Source organism: Haliotis asinina, chromosome 6, assembly GCF_037392515.1.
Source record: "Haliotis asinina isolate JCU_RB_2024 chromosome 6, JCU_Hal_asi_v2, whole genome shotgun sequence".
In the NCBI taxonomy this organism is placed as follows: domain Eukaryota; kingdom Metazoa; phylum Mollusca; class Gastropoda; order Lepetellida; family Haliotidae; genus Haliotis; species Haliotis asinina.
In genome coordinates, this window is record NC_090285.1 from 56,635,332 (window position 1) to 56,657,974 (window position 22,643).

Sequence of the window (22,643 nt, forward strand, 5' to 3'; positions counted from 1 at the left end):
CTGCACTTTTTTCATTAACAAATTAACAAATATGACAAACATTTGGGTAAGGTAACATTTATCTATACATTAGTGCATCAAATTCACCCACTCATTTAATAAACAATCCCTTTTCCCTAATGATGATTGATGTTACACATTTGTCTTACATTATGACATAGTCAGACTTTTTATACAACAGAAAAGATCCTTAAATCTCATTCTTCTTATATTTTTAAAATTGTATTTCTTACCTTTTTCGGTAACCAGAAATTACAGATTTTTTATTTGGGTATTTTCTAAGGTTGAAAAAAGTCAGTTTCTCACATTTTTCAAACCTTTAGTCTTTGTGTTCCAAACAAAGTATATTTTCTGACATTTATCAAGATATATGAAAGATAAGTGGTCCATTCATCTAAACAAAAGTTGTCAGCACTATTACTGAGTGATCCAGTCTATAATTCTCACTTCTGTTTTTCCTTTTGTGTTCAGTGGAATCTGTTTCAGAAGATAATGGAGTCTTAGATTATTCTGTGTCAATGGTGTTTTGTGTTGTTATCGTACAGTTTCTGTGGAATGGGGACAGCTACGCTGAGTTGAGCGTTACCGGAAGCTACAAGAGGAAGCTGTGTGGACTGTGTGGGAACTTCAATGGTTTTCCCCATGATGATCTGCGCACCAAGTTTGGTCAAATCACAAACTCTCCAGCAGTGTTTGGCAACAGTTGGAAGGTGAGAGGAGCTTTAATACAAAGTCTGTAGTGTAGAAAAATGCTGTACACACGGCAGGTTGTAATGGATCATTTCAAAATTTAACTCTCGTTTTGTAGGGCTCTGTGCTATTTTTTATGTTTAGTATATCTAATTATTAGATGACCACATATGTGCTTAACTAAGATGGTAGTTATAACTAATCTGTCCGTCTGTCCATCTGTCCGTCTGTCCATCTGTCCAACCATTCATACATCCATCTATCAATCTATATTTATTTGTTACATTCCTCTCAATTCCAACAAACCTTATTAATAGCTTGTATCAGGTAACCTTTGAGATTGACCGATCAGAACACAGCTTACCAAATCGCGAAAGTTGACATTTGCATATACCTTTTGAACTTTTCCTTTAAAAAGGTTTGTAGCCAAATGATTCCGAATGCTTTTTTCCATATCAATTCCCCTTCTTAATATTCACAGGGTCTACATTTGAACATTTTGTCGAATTTTATTCATTGGAAATAGAGTCAAATGTTCTTGTAGCCATCGCTAGATTTTGCAGATGGCATAAACCTCGGTAATTTTCATGCATCATGGGTCATTTAATGTTATTTAAGATTGAAAAAAGGAACTAGCAAAGTACCGAATGAACTGCTGTTGGCAGCAGGGTGTATTTCAATACACCTCGCTTGTACACAGGGTGCATTTAAAATAACAGAAGAGCACTCAGCCAATCAGACAGCCACATTTATACGAGAGGTAACATAAATGATGATGTTTAGGCCAAGAAGCAGCTGGGTGCAGAGTGTGATGATGCTGCTGATGTAGATCCATGTACAAAGGCCGGATACCGCACCAGAAAGATTGCCACTGCCAAGTGCTCCATCATCACGGTAAGAGTGCAGACTTTCAGTTTATGGGCAGTACTTGCCTGGATGAAGAAGGTCATCATAACCTCTGTCCTTTAACATTATGTCTGACTTGAAGCAGCCAAAGCACTGAGTTTTATTTACTGTACAGGACCAATGATAAATCAGGATTAGACAATCCAGGGATTGACTTCATAAGCAACAATTTATGCACATTACTCTGCAATGTTTTGTGCGAACATAGAACCTCACCACTGGATTATATTAGTTTCTTCATGGCATGGGTTGCAGAGGATCAATTCTAAGTAGATGTTCACAGCCAAATCAATGATGGTAGCTAACTAGATTATATTTGCTAAACCCCTGGTGTAGACTTATGATGTATGTTTCTTAGGAGCTGATGTATCACACTTTGTGCAAATGGCATTTTGCCATTTTCTTTGTTTGACCTTGACCCACTTACCTTTTGATGTTTTTCAGAGCCAGGTATTCTCAAGATGTCATAAGGTTGTCTCCCCTGAACCATTCTTCTCTTCGTGTGTGTATGACATGTGTGCATGTGCAGACAACCCCAACTGTCTCTGTGACATCCTGGCATCTTATGCACATGAATGTGCAAAGGCCAAGGTCAAAGTCCAGTGGAGAACTAACAACCTCTGTGGTATGTCATCTAGAATTTCAGCAACTGTAGTCTATAGTAGATCATAATCATTCTGCAATTCAGTTTCCACATAGGTACAGTGTGTCAAGCCCAGTTTTGCTGTCCCCTCCCTGCTGTGATATTCCTGAATATTGCTAAAAGTGACATAAAACTAAACTCACTTACTCACTCACTTACTCATGTGTCCTTACTGGTTTATTTTAAAAGCAGTATAAAACTAACTTGTTTGTACTTGGTTGATTTTGACACTGACGTATGTGTTCCAGCCTTCGAGTGCCCACCTGACACTGGGCTGATGTTTGATGACTGTGGCCCTGTGTGCCCCCGAACATGTGAGAACCTTGACACGCCCCTCGGCAACCTGGAGGAGAACTGTTACAAGCCATGTGTAGCCAGCTGTCAGTGCCCTGCCAACATGGTCCTGCACGGCGGCCGCTGCATCACCCACGACAAGTGCCCCAAGCTGGAGAAGGTGACAGAGGAAGAGTTATCCTAGAGGGCTGTGATGTCCAAGCAAACAGAAAACAAGCGCTCAGTAGGAAGGCCTTAGTGAACAGTATACGACATAAAAAAACACAGGACTTTGTTGGATACCAGTACCAGAATCGTAGATGAACTCCTGTACCCACAGAGTCTTAGCGGTGCTGAGATGGTTTGTGGAATGGACCCTAAGATATTCATAACGTCTCTTCCCAGTTGAATGGTATTGGTATGACGAGGGGACGGACTATCATGCTACTTCAAGGTCATTATGTCCATGGTCGATACAAGGTCACTCATCTCTACCCCATCCACCTGAACAGAACTCGGTGAACATTTTCTGTCACCAGAGAATGAAACGACTGATGTTTGAGTTCTATTCTGTACATGCCATGATGTATGTCTTGTTCAGTTCGTCACTGTGTCGTGTTGTAAATGTAACAATGTTTTCCACCAAATAGCATCATGAATACTTAGACGGAGTCAGTGTACCTGTGTTTGATAATAGTAGTCACCAACACATTCGTAACAGTCACTGCCAGGAAAATATTTTAACAGGTATTTGATTGTATTTTATAACTTTAATAATCTGTATAGGATTTATTAGACTTTTATATGGTTTACAGTATGTTATATGTATCTTATGAATATTGTAATCTTCTATCATATTGACATGTATCACAAGCTTCATTACGTGAATAACTGCTGGCATTAGCCATATTGGATGTTATGTCCAAGGCAACAGGGATGAATCAGACAGTGCTCAACATTGTTGTGGCACACCCAGTCGTGACAATATTGCAGATTTTTTACTTTCTTTTCTTCGGCATTAAATATACTGAAGGAAAAAAATAAGGGATCACATGAAAGCTCAAGTGTGCCCTTATTTGATTTAGGTGTTTTCACAAGCTTTGGGATACAAGGTTTGTGAAGAAACTTGGAAAGAAATAAAGGAACATTTGTCCTTTCATGTGATCCTTTAGTTTTTTCCCTCAGGATATGTGGTCATCTTGTCCGTTCATCTTGACTCAGGCAGCATGTCCGTGTCAGCTTCACTGCATGTTCCGTCCACAAGTGTGTGTTTGGAGATAACGTGTGGTTGGATACATTGTCACTGGCCTGACACAATATATATCGTTTCTAGCCCCTGCCCATGATTTGGTCAATGCCTTCAATGTAATATCTACTCATTGGTCTCATTCACTGTTCATTCTTGTAGCTCTAGGAGATGCCAGCTTCAATGTATAGAAAACCAATGATGATTAAGGCCAGATTAATTTTGTTTCTTGCTTAGATCACTATTTTTGTCTTGTTTAATGGACAAATTACAATTCTGCATAGAAGTAGAAATGTGTATGATGAATGATTAGTAAAGCCAACTAGTGTCATGGGCAATCTGGAGTTCTCCACATCAGTAGTTGTGATCATAGTGGAACATTCAGTCTGATTGAAAATTGCCCTTTGCCAGGATTTCCAGGAACTGAAACTGGATGGATTTATTTGTGGCTTTTCTTCAGCCTCTGGGCATGTTTACAAAGAATATTTGAAACAAAAATGAGTGGTTTGGACTAAATATATTACAAGACAAGAGTTGGGATGACACTAAGGGATGTCATTTGTAACACTTTAAGGTTTAAGAAGAGGGACATAAAGGCAGGTGTCAGTAGTCACATCTTTTGCTTAGGCAGTAAGAACATTGTGAATTGGTGTTTTGCTTATTTACCCAGTAAAATGTTTAAAAACATTCAGTCAGTGGCAACTCAGTGAGAATGCATGTCAGTCTGTATGTAGGGAAACCATTTGTGCAGTTGGTGCTGTTTTTGTTTCATTAATGTAATTCATGTTTTATCAAAGACTGACATTTTTAGTTACACCATTAGATCTTGTATGCGACTTTTTAAAGATTTTAACACTATCATTACAAACAGTACTACTTTTAATTACTGAAAAGCAGTTATCATGGACATTTTATGTTAATTATTTTACTACAGAAGTTTGATTCTTTGTACAATATTGATATTTGTTTTAGTTCTTGCACTCTTAAACAAAATAGCCATCAAGACTGTCATAACTGAATGCTATTGTTTAAAGTTCATAACTGTGATCTGTAAAATTCATGGGCTAATAATTGAGTTTCACAAGTGGTGAATACTCCATAGTGTATATGTCACCTTGCAAATTCACCTGAGCAACTCTGGTGCTGATTGGTTGGACTTCTGTGTGAACTGGTCAATATATATATCGTACTGTCAGTACTCAGTTTATTACATTTTGTACTTTTTTACATAACTTGCATCATTTCTTATGCTGCATCATAGTAGTGTGTCAGTTGTCATGGAAACCCGTGGTTAGTGCTCATTTTCTGCTCACTTGTCTGTTTTGTGTGATATAAAGAGTTATACAACCTATTGATTTCGTTACTGCTTGCTTCCCTCATTACCCTATTCATCTATCACGTGCATCCTGTTTCTATTAACATTAGTTTGTGAGGAAAGGTGTTTGAATTGCCCCATCCTCAAATGAATAATTCACACAAGCTATATAAAAGGCTCATAACTTAGTAACTCAAGAGACAGTTATTGAAACTGAATATCATAACAATCTACATCAATGGTGTAATGCAATCTTTTCATGAATTGTGGTATCAAAAATGTCATCTATAGTTTGCCATGAAAATCCAGACGATAAAACAATGGAAAGAACTCAGAAAACTATTAATTCTTGGTGCTGGTTTCATGACCAACCACCATAGTGTGCCCTGAACGATGTATGCCATATGTTATCCATGTACCTATGGTGGATTCAGAGAACACATTGGGGTACAGTGTACAGCGCTGACATTTTAACTGTATCAGTGTATCAACTCCTAGACAATGTGTACAAAATTTCATCCTTTTATCTAACAACGTTTGTTGAATAAATTGTCCTCTTGAATCTAATCCATCCTCACATATTATTGGTGAATAATAGCAATGCCTGTAGATACAAAAAGCGTAAACTTTGGAGGACATGACACACAGTTCCAGCCAGCCAGACAGTGTGTGTATTCTTCAACTCCAACAAACAACAAGGCGAAGCAAGGTCCATGTCAACAGTGTTTATTCAACAAGTAGTGACAGCACTATCACTGTAATACTGTCATATCACACACCCACTCCTGATCTCACACACTCTTTCTCCAGCCATCTCTACATAATACAGTCAGCTCACACACACACGAGCCTGTATGTGTGTGAGAGTTGCAACATCGTACAGTAACATCCGCTGACAGCCTCCATGTCACACATCACAGAAGCTGTATCTGTGACACCCAGGCAACCAACTTACATGGAATCAAGGGAATAATGACATCACAAATGATATTTATTGTAACATAAATGAAATGAGCTTTCACCACTGTACACTTAGAAAATGGAGGCACAGGCTAAGACAAACATGTGAGTGTTTTCTGAGCTGATCTATAAAGTCAACCCTGGGTATGGTATGTACAAGGGACACAACTCACATAACATCTCGGCTCACAAATAAATAAAAGTGCAGCTGGCAGACAGTGACAATACAATTGCAGCATGAGGCATGAAAATGAGATAAAAACATCCAACTAAAACAACAGTAACACCCCTAATAATATCATGCATAAGCGTCGCCATGGCAACCATGTCTCCATGCCACTATTTTAACATTTAGAAACTGACGTCATAGGTGAGTGAGAGTTTAGTTTAGTTTTCGGCCACTTTTAGCAATATTCTAGAACAGCAATATCATGGCAATGGACACCAGAAAGGTGTCATATTGTACCCATGCTGGAAATCTAACCAGGTCTTTTGCATGACAAGTCAACACTTTAACCACCCAAATATGGAGCTGCACAGAGACACATTTGCCACAACTGGTACAAATTAACACCAGACAACGAGTAACCTATACTTATGAATGAATATCTGTAGGAAAACTTGCTGCATGCAATTTGTCTTTGGACGGGCCTTACATGAAGTCTTAATATGTGCTGGTTGCCATTTTGTCTTTCACATGCTCGAGATGAACTTGAATATGGGTACCTGACCTGTTTACTTATGTCGAGCTATATCTACCTGTGTCTACTAGTCTAGTTGAGTGTAATGGAGGAAAACTGGTACCCTGAACAAGATCATACCTTCAGAATACGGGTTAAAAAATATAACAAATGCAGGGACAACACTTTTAGCCATGACAACCTCATCTGTAATATCTTTACAATGAGCTAGTGTCATTACAATATCCTTATCAGTAACTAGGGCAATTACAGTATCTTTATCATGAACTAAGGGAACTGAAATATCTTCATCAGTAACTAGGGTGATTACAGTATCCTCATGAACTAGGGTGATCACAATGTCCTTATCATGAATAGGAATATGACCTATGCTAAAATATTACTGTTCATTATTTATGTTACTGTCAGCTACATACAAAGCTACTGATCATATAAACATGCACACACTAATAAAGGAAGTAATCAAATCTGTAGAAAACGTATAACAAAGTCATGGTGTCAATACATGTTTGATTTTCATAACACAACCATTGGTAATCTCATTGATACCAGGCAGTCCTCGGTGACTGTGGTAACACTGTAACAATCAGATCAGTGGAGAACAAGTAGCTAGTAAGGCAAAGGGAATAACATCAATACAGCAATACAGCCGATATGTCAGGGAGTACCAAACTAACCATTTAAGTCTCACCTTTCTTCATGTTTTGTTTTAGTGTTTGGTAGTGTTGAAGGAATCTACTTTATCACCTCTTGACAGCTACTTGTAGTTACAGATCTATTCATAATGTCAGGAACTTGTAAAGCTTAAATACAGCTTTCTAAATATGGTAGCTTGGAAAGTTATAGTACACATTAACTTAACTTGGTGCAGCTATATACAGTTTGGTATAACCCGGCTTACTGAACCATACACTAGTCACTACATCACCAGCACTGAATAAAGACCCTATCTGAATCTCCTGGTGATAGTGATGATCGTTCCAGGTCAGTGACTTTATGACATGGTTGTTTTTTGAAGACACTTGAAGTTGAAACAGCTATTAAATAGTGACAAGCCTGCACAGCACTAATGGTATACAATGTACAAACAAAATGTAACAATGTCTTGAGAGAGGACCGGCTTGGAGAGGGGATTGTAGTGAGAACTGCATCTACCCTGGGTGAGGCTGGACAGTGGTGGAAAAGGAGGGTAATGTGGGAGGGGATTAGCTTCTACCTCGGACTGAAGGGGACAGGAGTTAAAAGCACACAGAACTGTATGGAGAGGGACAGTATTTACCCTGGATGGGGCTGATCAGTGGTGGAAAAGGAGGGTGGGGATTAACTGGAATGGCAACCACCTTGGATTGACAGGGGCATTTGAAAGTCCACATACCCATGTGGGGAGGGACAGTAACAAGACATGCATTAACCCTGTGTGGGGTTGGTCAGTGGTGGAAAAGGAGAGGAAGGGTAGGGGGATTAGTAGGAAGGGTATAAATGTACCAAGAATGAGGAGGGATAGGATCTCCTGAATGTGGAAGAGTTTAGGACTGCAGAACTTGATTATAGTTTAAATACATGGAGTCTGCCTACATAACAATTCAATATAGGAAATAAAATCTTTCAACATTAAGAAAATGTATACATGTAAGAAGTGTTGACCTCATATCACATGGCTCTCTAAAACTCTCATCTGTACAACATATACACATGGTATGTATCAACAACGATTTTTGGAATAAAACATGTCTGCATCAGTGAGATCAAGGTTAAAACCCAAGACACAAGGACATAATGTTCAACTATGTTCGACTAAGGTAACCAGCCGTCACTGGCATCCAGTGCTATCATGGCTATCACTAGTGTAAGATCACCTTCATACAAAACAAACCACCATCAACCATTAGCAAACAATCAAGGCACTTCATCTGTTTGAAATTAAGCCAAATCAACTTACACTAATCAGAATAAAATTCACAGAAAATAAATACTTTATAGGAGTAATTTCCAATGTGCAACTTTCAATCTGGAGCATTTACAGACAACCCTTGACCACAAGATAGGTAAGTTCATAATTAACATTTTCAGTTTTAACATACCTCATTTTGCTATTCACAGAAGTCAATAAAAAGACTTTACTACATCCAAGTCAACCCTCCAAGTTAAATATACAGCATAACTTGCCATCAAAGTCCCTTTACCTTATACCATGTGCACTATCATAGTATCATTAGCACAACATCATGCTCAGTCTTTGGGTGACAAACCGGTAATGTTTGCACTCATGAAACTGGAGACATCATGTAGAAATATCATGAGCTACATGACCATACAGAAAGTCTTGATAGTCTAGCCTTCTAGACTGTTGCTCATGACCTCATGTTAGTTGGTGACATCTCTTGGATGTTGTTGCCTACCTCTAAACCTTGTAGGCTGATCTTATTCTATAATTGCACAAGTCACAAATAAATAGTAAATTGAACATCACTATTCTTTGGCACAAAAACAACACAGTAATATTGATGACTTGGAGTAGATACCTGAAGCCTGTTGTACACAATGGATGTGTAGCAGGTACAAGACTAGATCAGTGTTTACAGGTGCCCTTGGATAACAGTCCTGAGACTCATCAAGAGACTTACAAGGAACTACGGTCACTGGGGCAGTCACTCCAATCAATATTCATGATTTCTCACATCATCGTTTCCACGCCAACATACATTCACAGACATCAACATATCACAGCCCAATCCAACAAACTCCCAATAATATGGCTCTCCTTGTCTGCTTCATCTGTTGTCATGACAACATGGTAGGAGTGTCCTCAGATGTCTAGGCCCCTCAGCAACGAGGCCTCCAACACAATGGGGAACTCGCTGAGAGTGTCCAGGATGTGGACAAGAAAGTTGATGAGGCTGGGGTCACGCATGAAGCTGTTCTCCTCGTACATCTGTGCTACCATGGTTGTCTGGGCCATAAGAGGGAGCCAGCGGTGAAGACAGTGATCTCTGCAAAAGACATGCAAACAAGGTAAGAGAGAGGTAGGTTACTTGAGTGTAGAATCAATTTATATCTGACAGCCACATTAATTGTCTTCTGCTCAAATCTTCATACAAGGGTAGAAAAGAAATAAAGGCAAAGAAACAATTTCCCAAACTTCTAACTATGCCTGCGCAATCCAGCACTCAACCATACCTAATGCCCACACAGATGAAGATCTGGAACTTTCCGTCCTTGCCGATGGTCTCAGTGGCAGCATTGATCTTGTTGAGTAGATTGCAGAAGAGCCAGTACCCTGCCTTCGCCACTTCTGCAATCGGCCGTCGCACGCCACCAGCAAGTGCATGCTCAAACTGCACCTTAATCTTCTCTGTAAAATAGGGACATTATTGTCAAAAAATACAAAAGCCAACAGTTCAAGGTAATTAAAAGTTTGCTATAGACTATAGTCATGATGGACAGGATAAACAGGCCATCAGTCTATACTAAACTCTGAATATATTTCAAACAACTTCTTATGCTAATGAGATATAACTTGACAAAGATCACATAATACCACATGTAAGATTTAACACAGCTCACCAAAGAGATCCCATATGAACATCTTGTTACGGAACAGTCTGGATGAACGGAACCCACACTGGAAAATCTGCTCCATGCACTGGACTAGACCTCGGTCTCCACACAGCAGGAAGGTCAAGTTGCCCCTCTGTAAATAATAAAGGCATCAGTATACCCTGAATGTTTGAGACACAAGTACACAAACAAAGAACAAAGTTGCAGGTACAATATAACCAATACTGACTAGAGATGTTGCAGATTAGAGGTGATAAGGAAATGTTTTTCCCCCCCCCTGAAAATGTTCAATCAATGCCACCATCGTAACAGTTGTAATAACGATGTAACAGGCCAAACTTCACCCCTGGCCAAACCTTCCCCAGGGAAAGTTTGTACTATGCCAATCTCTCTCTCCACTGGGAATATATCAAAAGGGACAGACTCTGGCCTAGCTAAGCTATTTCTTACCCTTCCTTCTTTCTTCTTTTCATGTTTATGTTCATCTTGAAAGGGTCAGAAATGAAAACAAGACATAGCTATTCATGTGAACCCATTGAAAAGATATTTATGTTGATCTCAAGTTCCATTAACAATTTACAGGCCATCTTCATCTTCATATATAACATGGCCATGGTTCACATCTTGCTTCAATATTCTTATGTAAGGTGATATTAAAAAGATAAGCAAGCATAAGAGCAAAGCAAAAGGACAGGTGATGAACCAATGCAATGTGCCTTCATTGGAATGGTGGCAGGAGCAGGATGGACTTAGAGATATATGCCATTCAGACACGTATGCTTTCAAATCACTACACCAAAGTTAGAAGCAAGAATGGCATATATCATGGACCAAGTCATAACTACTGTTGGTTTGATGTTTGTAGTAACATTTTCTCACCTTCTGACATAAGAGCAAGGGTGGGGAGAAGTGACCTAACTACGCCAGAATCTCGCTTCCCCTATCCCCCACCATAAAGAACAGAACAAAATATCCTAGTTTAAACTGGGAGCAGGCAAGGGAGCCCATACCTTCCCCTGAGGAAAGTTTGGCCAGATTCTCCCGAGGGAAAGTTTACACCGGGAAAGAAGTGGTCCAACATTGACACTCACCTCCTTCTCTGGCTTGTAGAAGTACTTGACCAGGTTGTTTACTGCATGCCCTAGATTCTCCTGTAACTCTGGGATGGACAAACCTGTGGCAAGGGGGCACAAAGGGAATGTTAAATTGGAATGGAAATGGCTTGCTGGCTGAGTCAACATCCAGATATTCTAAACAAATCACTTATTGATTCTGTGTCAATTTCATGTTTTAGAAGGAGCCTAATTTAATTTTGAAAACTCCAATGGGTGACTCTTAGGAAGACAAGTTTCAGACCTTAAGACACTCAAGTGCTAGATGAATATGTAATAAGAATTAAGTATAAATCTTGTTCTATTTAAAATATGCCTGATGTGAACATTTCATCATTACAGTTTAATGTAAGAGAACACTCTAAACCTACCCTGATCACAGTTCTTCCTGGGAGAACTAGGGGACCTGTTCCTTGGTGGTGTGTAGCACGTCACAGTGTCTGCAACAGGTATAGGTGATCTAAGCAATAATACACCCCACTGATGACAACAGATCCTTTCTAACAATCATTCACGACCAATCACAAAGTAAGCACTAGCTGATAATCAAGCCATTGAATGAAGCACTCACCATCAACCTCTGATGTTTGATGTACAAGCTCTGCCACCAGAAGGCGTTCTATGCTGCCATCATCCACACCTTTCCCCAACCATCGCCCACACTGGAATCTGTAACACAACATCCAGATAAAAATATCTAACTCTAATATATGAGTCTGCAAAAGTCATAGTATCACTGAAAAAGAGCTGGGTACTGCCAGATCCCTTGGCTTGATTCTAAAAACCACTATGTAACTGATATACATTACATAAAGGCTATGCTCAACCCTACTCCTGACCGTACTCCGTTTCTATCAGTTAATATACAACGTGGTAATTCCTGTACACCAGTACACCTGCAAATTGCTTTCAAACAACATTGATTTGGGCTACTGGCTAGTCTGATATATCAGCTACAGTGTGGAACCCATAACTTCCAAGTATAGGAGTACTTAGTAAACCTGAACTAGCGCAGTGAAATGTTGTATTAGTGTAATATCTTCAACCAACCTGTAAGTGTGTCCTGAGATCTCATTCCTGACAAGCACATACTCCACTAACCAGCGTGGAGTCATGCCACTGTTGTCATGCCCAATGCGTAGAGTTGTCAGAACACCAAGGTTCTTGTGCTGGAGGGATGGAAATACTACAGTGATGTCATCGTGTGAGTGTAGTTTTATGCTGCACTCAGAATATTCCAGCTATATGGTAGCGCTATATAAATATCAATAATGTTGTAAATAATCGAGTCTGAACCAGACAATCCAGTGATCAACAGCATGAGCATTGATCAGCAAAACTGAGAACCGATGACATGTCAACCAAGTCAGGGAACCTGACCACCCGATCCTAATAGTCACCTCTTACAACAAGCATAGTCGCCTTTTATGGCAATCACGGGTTGCTGAAGGCTTATTCTACCCTGGTCCTTCAAGTGTCGATTTCATCATATTTAAATAACAGCTTTTACATAAGTAGTCAGATTTAAACACCAATAGGATGCATACAAAAGATAAAAATCCACCATGACAGCACTCATGCCTTAATCAAGAACCTTAAGCTGACATAAAGACACCTACTTCAACTGAGAACTCCAGACATCCTTTTGGTATGTCCATGACACCAGTCTCCCCAAGCTGTCCTGCGATGCTGATCCAGGGAACAGCACTTGTTGTACCACATGCAAACTTAGTGCTGGGATAGATGAGGACTCGGTATGGCACAACTAGGAGAAAAACCAACAGTCATGATACTCATCAGGGATCTTCTAGAAATGTGTCTGTTAAAAGTGACACTGTCTAGTGACACTGTCCACTGACATGTTGATTGACATGTCACTGAGTGAGTTTAGTTTTACACCACACTCAACAATGTTCCAGCTATATGACAACAGACCAGACAATCCAGTGATCAACATAATAAGCATCAAATTACACAACTGGCATACAATGACACGTGTCAACCAAGTCAGCCAATCTGACCATCTGATCCTGAAAAAAGTGACACTATCTAGTGACACTGTCCACTGACATGTTGATTGACATGTCACTGAGTGAGTTTAGTTTTACACCACACTCAACAATGTTCCCGGTATATGACAACGGACCAGACAATCCAGTCATCAACAAAATAAGCATCAAATTACACAACTGGCATACAATGACACGAGTCAACCAAGTCAGCCAATCTGACCATCTGATCCTTTTAGTCACCACTTACAACAAGCATGGGTTACTGAAGATCAATTCTAACCTGGATATTCACGGGTCATATCACTGAATATGTATGCAAGTTACTGATCTCTTTTAAGAATGAGGTCATGAGTACTTGCTCCCTGAGAATTTAAAAGCAGCTGCTCACTTGTGTGTAAAAACAGGAGCATGAGTGAATGTGTACTGCCATTTCTGTTATTATGTGAGAACCTGTGTTTACTAACTTGTTCATAATGATCTAACCTTTACATTGTGTTGGTGAGCTAATACCATGCAGTACTGGGGACATTCTCACACACACACGATCTGTTTATAAGAATGTGAAATTATCAACTGACCTGTCTGTGAGAATGTATTGGTGAAGCAGAAGAAGTCAACAGCATTGAGTGACAGGAGATGGTACAGAAACTGTTCTCTCTCATCTTCACACCGTAGAAAGGCATAACGCTTGTAAAGGCTTCTGTAAGACATATATAAAGGGCTGTAATACAATGTACCATACTTGAACAAGGCTTGCAATAGCTTGATAATATTTCACTACACTGGAATATTTTTTTTTAAAGTGGTACTAGCTCATAATAGTGATCTCACAATACTCCAAGAACGTGTCTGGATGAACATAGAATACTGGAGTGAGTGAAAGCAGTTATACGCTGCTTACAAAATGATGCAATCGGTACCAGTAGAATATCTTACAATTCTGGATCAATATCTCAGTTTACATTAACAGTTACAGAAACCTATTACAAAATGGAAGACCGCGGACTCCAACGGTAGCCATCAGATCAGTGTCCAACCAACCTGAGAAGGTCTGTGTCCTGCAGGAGCTCCTTGAGGTGCGTTGACAACATCTTCTTCTCCAGGGCAAGTCTGACGAAGGCTCGGGCACATCCCACATGTGTCTTGATCTCAGTCATCTGCTGCACTCTCCTGCAACACACAACACAGATGCTTAGTTTCACATGAACCAACCCATGTAAATCTGAGTTAAAATTGTTCTCATCTGTCGCAAGAGGTCATTAACATGATCAGGTGGTCAGGCTTGCTGGTTCAGTCTCAACTATTTACAGATCATCGCCATATAGCAAGAATATTGCTGAATCTGTCATGAAACAACAAACAAACTAGCTAGGTCATACGTTTCATAAATTTATAGATTAGTTTGAAATGTTAATTTGTCTTATTGGAATTTAATACACAATTTGATTATCAATTACATTGTATTTATTACAGGTACAGTGCCAGTTACTAAATTCCTGTTATGTACTGACCTCATATCATGTGCAAGTGATTTGGCTAAAGGTCGGAGTACAGGCAGCTCAATCCGTCCCTGGCTGCTGCGACGTCGATGTGTCTTGACAGGGTGTGTCTTCTCTCCATCCAAGGCCATGGCTGACAAGTCTATAGACACAGGGATATGCAGGGTATGGTTCAACTAGAGGGTAGTGCAGTGTAGGGTGTTGTAAGTTAATGTAACAGTACACACTTTCCGCGAAACCAAAATTTTCATGTTAAATTTATGAATTTATCATTATAATTATCAAACCACTTATAGCTGTCATTTCTTTTAAGGGTTGTCATTCTCACTTATATTATCTCTTCAAAGATATAGTTAACATGCGGCAATCTTCGGCATCAAAAGTTTAGACATTCTTAGTACTAAGTTTCAGATGATGAGTTTTCAAAATACATGGCTGACATACATCATGCTGAAGAAAACAACTAAGGTGACACTGAATCAACATCTAGAGTGACAAGCTAACAGAATGGTGGTTTGCGTTGCTCATCAAATGCTGCCTGCAATAATCTCAACATGCAAACAAACTGAATTAAAGTCAACATACAACTGAATACATAGGTGATCTGAGCTGCTTGGCTAAGCTGAGACAAACTGTAACTGGCACAGTAAAATGTGATACAACTCAGGTATGGGTTTTGTTCCACAAAGTGGTCTTTGATGACTTATGGAACTCCTGATCCCTTCCACAAAGCAATCTCAACTAACAACTGTCCCACACAAACTGAACAAGTTTACTGCACTAATAATACTTTGAGGAGAGAAGACATTACTAAACTTTTAGCCTAAAGATTGCTTTGTGGAACTGGGTGGTTGCTATATAGCTAAGGGAGTCACAGAATAACAGAACTGCTGACTCTGCAGATCTGCACAGACTGCTGCTGAAGGTGGGTGATGGCTACACTGTGATGGACAAACACACACTTGAGGCTTACGCTGATATCTCTTTTGTAGGATGCACCATGCGATGGCTGAGCAGCGTGAAATAACAAACCATCATTCATATGAGAGTGTCAAAACAGGATGCCCAGCTCACTACAGTACCCTACTTCCTGGCCTTTCTTGCCGCACTTGAGGGGTTAGCATCTCCACAGTCAGGTACTTAAATAGTGGTAACAATCAAGTGACCTTTCCTACAGGGATATGTGGCCCCCCAGGTTCTATTACATCCACACACATGGTAACATAATTCTGGACTTCTTCTTATACTCAACATGAAATATCCAAATGAAAATAATTTTCATTTTAATTGGATTCATCACATTCTAGCCATACAATTTTCATCCATTTTAAGCACATTTTAAGCTCCATCTTCAATATATTGCACATCCATCTGCTTAAAAAAACTGTTTACATTGTCTGTCTTACCTTTCCAATCAACTACATGAACAGATACTTTTAATCCTTTCAACCGTTGGCTCCTTAAGGCCATAACTTAAACCGTCTGACTGCTGGATGATGTTCTAGCAATGAATAAATGAGTGCTATGTCCGATCCAGATGAATACATACAACTTAATAGCATTACATATTTTCTGAAAAAATGTGATCATCAGTGTGACACCAACATTACAAAAAGAGACTGGTTCCAGTATACTTCAGCATGTTGTACCAGAGTTGAGTAAAATCCGGAGACTTCATTGGACATACAGAGACACAGACTTCCACCAGCACGGAGGACAACCTTAATGAGACAGGCCAGGTATGTTACCTACCTCCACCAAGGGAGTCATGTTAGTGGAGGGGAGAGGGAGCCATGCCTAACTGCTGTCACCAAATCATTAGAGTATCGCCCTGTCAACCTTGTTAGACATTCATGATACTTGGGACCTCATGACCATACCCTCATTGAACAAGAAGTTGTAATCCATTGAAGTTCTGAATGCCTGTTAGTGAGAGATGAGTTGTGTTCAACGATACTTTGAACACTATTTCAGTAATATTACAGGTGACTGTTGGGAGGAAATCCTGAAGTGATGAAGGTCTGATACACCTTCAGGCACACTTAAAGAGCATGGTGGTGACAATCATAGAAAACTAATCAGGGCTGTCTGGAACCCACAATAAGAGATGCACAATGCCTCCCATATGTGCCTCCTATGTAAATCACCAAAGAGTAATAAATTCTGAACCAACATGGCTGTCCAAAGTCTGATACATAAAACTGTTTCTCACGGAGATAAATGTACCAGCTCATGGCTACACATCTTCCAATATACATTAAACCCTAGTCAATAACACTGATGTTATTCGTTAGACTGATGTTATTGTACAAAACAATATAAACACTTTGTTAAGAAACAGTAGACGCATGGCTAGAGACAAACGATCATCAAGCTTAGTAACAAGTACATACAGAAGTTAGTATATATCATCAAAATTTCAAATCTCTTCCAATTTAAGCATTATCAACATTAACTGTAAGGACTATCCTAACTTGACAGCTGTGAGCCCTAAACCTAAAGATGACATAAGACTCTTTCTAGAACTTCATGTTTAAATACTGCACTAACATCAACAGTCTGAATGAAGCGAGAGTTGAATGATCATAAAAATAAATCCTATTTTACGATTCTGGAACTGGTGTACATTTTAAACAATTCTCTACAGTAGAGATGACAGACGCTGATGCTAGCAAGCTTCTCATTGATCTGGCTGAGAGAGGCAGACGCACACACAATGATTGGATAGTCAGTTACATCACAGAACACTTGATGCTGGTTACAGTACAGCAGACAGATATATACTGAACAGAAAAATTTGGGGATCATAAATATTTGTGAGAACAGATTTGTCAAATTGTGTGCTCAGTTCACAATCTCCACAAATGTTCATGATCCTAACACTATTCGTTCAGTGTACACATTGAGAAATGAAAGTCATTGTTATTTCTGAGGTTCAATTCATTTTATGGGAGGTATAGGTCTGAAATACCAAATTTACTATTTAACTATGAAAGCAACAAAGGATATTGAACTGTTTGTAATCTTAAAAAGTTTACAATAGGTCACATTTTCCGCAAGTTCATGTTGAGTTACTGCAAAAATCAACACACCTCTACATAGTTCCACATGATTTATGAGTCACGTTATTTGCAATGATTCCCATTTAGTATTTGCATTTCTCCTGGACGTTCTCAGTACACTGTTTCGCAGTGGGAGTCCATCTAAAAGGGATTTTTAATAAATGAATACAAACTATAGCATCTCATTACTGGTTGCCGTTTATATAGATCTAATATATGATATATATATATATATATATATATATATATATATATAAGAATTGATAAAGTAATTAATGCATGCATATCTGTGATCAAGCAGCTTCAAATTCATTAGGTTACGGCTATTTTTGTGCCCACATTTTTAATACAGATACACAGTATATCTTGAGTGCTGCCCTTATTACAATGCTGAAATACATCATTTTTAAACTTATGTGTCTGCTTTTACTGACCTTTCCATGAAAATACAATACCCATTTTATACCACATCTAATTTGTACACAATATTAAGAAAATCTTTGAGGGAGGAAAATTATTCTTTCAGAGAGAACCATTTTGCTTGTTTCTTTTGTGATTCCTATCCATTTCTGATTTTCCAACAGCTTACAGGCTTAGTCTGTTTCAGGACCGTCAGTTACGATGATGAGGATGATGAAATTGATGATGATGTTAGTACAGTGAAGGCAAGGACAAGACTGATCAATAACTGACCAGTACTTACTTAGAAGACTGTTATATCTGGAACATCACACAGACATAGACAGACAGACAGACAGACAGGGGCCAGGATGGAAGGACAGGTATGGAGATTCATAAAGCTGAGGACACAGCCTTATACAACATGGGCAGTCAACAAGCACAACAGAAAGTACTGGAATATTGTACCAAGATGTTTAATTGCTGTTCTGTTAATGAAATCTCCAGACTTGCAAGTTCAATATTTTATTTTCACACTTTCATTTCCTTCTCAACCTGTCCATGTACCAACCTAACTCCTGCCTCCACCCCTCTGTGTGTGTGTGTGTGTGGTCCAGCCCACAGTGCTGCACTGCAGTGGTATATAGGAGTCACCCCATGCACTAGCCAAGGGGTGGAGGGTTATACACCAGTTGATACTCACTGCTCCAGGATATGGACCGGCCCAAAATTTTGATGGACCCATCCAAGAGAGAGCTAATGTCTATCAGGCTATGTCTTTTCAAGGGACCTTTTTGGGAGAGAGATATTAGTGAGGTTGAAACAAGGAGTTACCAATCCTGTAGCTGAGTAGTCACTGTGACAATCAGATGTATATACAGTAGCATATACTGACCACAACAGATTATATACTGGTCATATGGAGCAACCATTGCAACATCTGATACGACTCATAGCACATATCATTAACAGGCAATATTAATGGGGCAATAAGTAGCTTATTTACCATACACAACTGTATCCTCAGATAAATACAAGGTATGCAGCACAATATGACTTTCAGACAACTGGACAATATTACCATCCATTTCATTCAGAAAGCATCTTTTCTTCAATGCATTTACCATGACCAATATACAGATATCAAAAATAGATAACATGTTACACAAATGAGAGCAAAATCTATACATCCATTATACAAGGTAAGTTGCTCTGCAAGATTTCTATATATCAATTCTCAGGGAACCACAGTCCATATGTTCAGCTACAATGCAACTATCTTTCTGTTTGTATACTCAAACAATGGGTTGACTAGTGTAGATTTTGGCACTTCTACAATCATTAACATCCCAAACGGGCATAGTTTTAACACATACTAAATTTTCTGACCTTCAGCACATGAAGGCTTTGCTATGGCTAGTTTGGTATTTTAAGTGCTGTGTCAAGTGACAGTGCTATTGTCCCGGCCCCTCTTTTGTCATGGTTAATTCATGTGTGCTCACCTGGTGTCAATAGCTTTGGATCGATGGCTCGGTTTGTGTCGTTGCTCTCCTCAATCTCCTGGAAACTCAAAAGGTGGGACCACAGCGCAGACTTCCCCTACAACACGACATAGTTTAATGTTGCTCAACTCCAGATTAAGTGACTCACCAACTGGTAATGGAATGTACTGAAGTCATTAAGTCACTAACTTTAACATCCCTTTCTCGGAGATTCTACAGACTACAGAGATTCAAACGACAGAAGTATGTCACCTTCTTCATCTGCAGACCAAGACTTAAGATTCCATATGGGATGTTATGCAGACTGGCTATCAGAGATACTTAGCATGGGCGAATACATTTTTGAGAAAGTGGGCACACTTTACTTTTTCCGCCCTTTTTCATGGGTCATAATAAATGTCAGGACAAAAGAGGATTTGGGGTAGGGTGGGGTGGGGTGGGGTGGGGGTGGGGGTGGCACCAATGCACCTACTCTCTGGGTCAGCCTATGATTGGTCAACTCCATCTGCCACAAACCAACACTCTATAATCTCCAGAAGATGATACTGATGTTCAAATTATTGGAGTAATCAATCACCTTCTTCGTCTGCAAGCCATGACTCCAGATCCTCTCCAGGAGATCACACAGACTGGCTATCAAAGTATTCTCCTCCACCCCTGTGATACTCAACTCTCCATGTCCCAACTCTACAGCCTCCTGCCCCATCTTTTCAACCAGCATCTTCTTTGTCTAGCAAAACAGAGAACAGATCTCAAGTAAAATCCCAATACTTATCTCCTACATATCATCTAAATTGTATATACATTACAAACTACTTACAGTGAATTAATATAGACAGCTTCATACAACCAATTAGAGACATTTAGGGAAACTAGTGTCAGATAATGTCAAAAGCAATATGCTAAACCCAATGGCAGTCTAAGTAAACATATTCTCAGCGAATTTCGTTACACTCCACCACTGAGTCTAACAAAACCTAGTAGAAGGTCACGTCAGGTAACTTTTGAGCGACCAATGACTGTCCATTCAAACGCGAGATGGTTAAATAGATTTAACCAACCAGACAATGGCTACTATTTAGGGATCGGAGGGACTTTCAAAATATTCAGGCCACTGACACCGATCTCTTCACAAACAAAAATCTGCATATAAAACAGTATTTGACCTGCAGTACATACGATTTGGGGTATCTGCTGACATGATTAATTACCATTAGCCAATATTTCCGCAATATAACATCCTTGAATATTGCCAAAAACACTATTTTCAGCAACTGTTTACTCACCGTTGTTACGGTTGTACGTACGTCATGTGCATCACCCGGAAGCGAGCGTAAGCTAAATAGCATTCGGAATCGCTATGAACCTTTTGAAGATAACAAGTTCAAAAGGTATGTGCGAATGTGCACTTTCGAGATTTGGTACGCTGTGTTACCTGACGCAACCTCCCATAAGGTTTTGTTAGACTCAGAAGTGAAGTGTAATGAAAAGTAATGAGGATACGTTTACTTAGACTAAACTCAATGTCAAATCCACACAATTAGTTATGATGACTCACCCTTGTTAACCTTGCCTTATATTCATCTCCCCTATAAATGGTCTAATCAGGGCCTCCTTTCACAAAACACTAAAGTGATCATAAGCCACTTGGGTAACCTTAGTGCAGTGTTAATGAATGGCAGTTAAGGTTCACCCTACTAACATTTGCTTTGTGAAAGGAGCCCCTGGGTGCTGTTGTACAAACCAAAACAAATCTTGGTGCTAGCCCTGACTGTAACTCCACTACCTTAACCTAGATTTAAGGTAATCTTAGTACTAAGTTTGTTTCGTACAACAACACCCAGGTCTGCAATATATGTTTAAACATAACCATATGCCAATGCTGCAATTACTGTGTTCTGTTTCATCAAGATGGTTATGCTTCTGAGAGAAAACAAATTAACATCTTAAACAACAAACATCTGCTGTTCCTTGTAGTTTGCTAAATCCACTATATTCACCATAAAAGAAAATTCAGACTGTACGCCTAATAACTGATTAGTAAAAGAAACCTATCTGGGATGACCTGCATGATGTAGCCTGGAGATCCCAACATCTGGTATACATATCCCAGTGTCTCACCTTTGTCTTACATTCCTTGAGCAGTGTCTCCACAAACTTCCAGTTGGTTTGCACCATTCCCTGGGCTGACATGTCAGACAGCTTTGGTTGACGCAGGGCCTTAAGACGGGCTTCCTGGATGTAGCGCTACAGGGGAGATAATTCAGAGTTAGACAGGACATAAACAGCACATACGGCCAATACATTTCAGCAAACTTACATATTTATGATTTTATCTAACTTGGATCTTTTCTATAAGCACAATAGCACTACAAGGCTTGCAGAAGGAGATTTGAGACAAATCAAAAGATAGTTTAACAAATGCTATAAGAGAAATGGACTTAATTTAAAAAGACAAGAAATGAAAGTTTAAACTGAAGCACACTGTGTGCTAATACAAAAGTAAACTGTGCAAACGAAATCATAACTGGGTTGAAACATGGAAAAGTCAACATATCAAAAATAGGACTGATGTGAAATCATGTTTTAGGTAGTGATGAAAGACATGTAAATGCAACTGATATATTGATCTGGAAAGGCTTCAAGCTGGTACGAGATAGATGAAAAGTATCATTGCTATTCTAGCACAGGATATTTGAACATGACTGATTATTATGAAATCAACTTTAAATACAGTTCAATTACTATTAATTTCCTTTGATTTT

General features: G+C 39.3%; 2 protein-coding genes across 5 annotated transcripts in view; one reads left to right on the forward strand and one right to left on the reverse strand.

Moving 5' to 3' along the window:
• The window catches only part of LOC137286983 (uncharacterized), a 204,061-nt gene extending 198,952 nt beyond the window's left edge, over positions 1-5,109 (forward strand). The window contains exons 54-57 of the mRNA XM_067819051.1: positions 546-710; positions 1,474-1,584; positions 2,041-2,221; positions 2,488-5,109. Of these exons, the coding sequence (XP_067675152.1) occupies positions 546-710; positions 1,474-1,584; positions 2,041-2,221; positions 2,488-2,717 (687 nt within the window). The 3' untranslated portion in view covers positions 2,718-5,109. The remainder of the gene's footprint in view (positions 1-545; positions 711-1,473; positions 1,585-2,040; positions 2,222-2,487) is intronic.
• A 674-nt stretch (positions 5,110-5,783) lies between these two features.
• Positions 5,784-22,643, reverse strand: part of LOC137288135 (DENN domain-containing protein 5B-like) — a 46,303-nt gene continuing 29,443 nt past the window's right edge. For 2 of the 4 annotated variants that reach the window (XM_067820543.1, XM_067820542.1), the window contains 15 exons: positions 22,000-22,125; positions 20,456-20,608; positions 19,879-19,975; positions 19,080-19,166; positions 14,928-15,057; positions 14,458-14,586; positions 13,995-14,116; positions 13,024-13,169; positions 12,455-12,573; positions 11,976-12,073; positions 11,776-11,844; positions 11,384-11,466; positions 10,299-10,425; positions 9,912-10,086; positions 9,463-9,724 (listed from right to left, as the gene is read on the reverse strand). In XM_067820543.1, the coding sequence (XP_067676644.1) occupies positions 9,541-9,724; positions 9,912-10,086; positions 10,299-10,425; positions 11,384-11,466; positions 11,776-11,844; positions 11,976-12,073; positions 12,455-12,573; positions 13,024-13,169; positions 13,995-14,116; positions 14,458-14,586; positions 14,928-15,057; positions 19,080-19,166; positions 19,879-19,975; positions 20,456-20,608; positions 22,000-22,125 (1,845 nt within the window). In that variant the 3' untranslated portion in view covers positions 9,463-9,540. Of the gene's footprint in view, positions 9,725-9,911; positions 10,087-10,298; positions 10,426-11,383; positions 11,467-11,775; positions 11,845-11,975; positions 12,074-12,454; positions 12,574-13,023; positions 13,170-13,994; positions 14,117-14,457; positions 14,587-14,927; positions 15,058-19,079; positions 19,167-19,878; positions 19,976-20,455; positions 20,609-21,999; positions 22,126-22,643 lie in introns of all 4 variants that reach the window. The other 2 variants (XM_067820546.1, XM_067820545.1) reach the window with 1 other exon arrangement.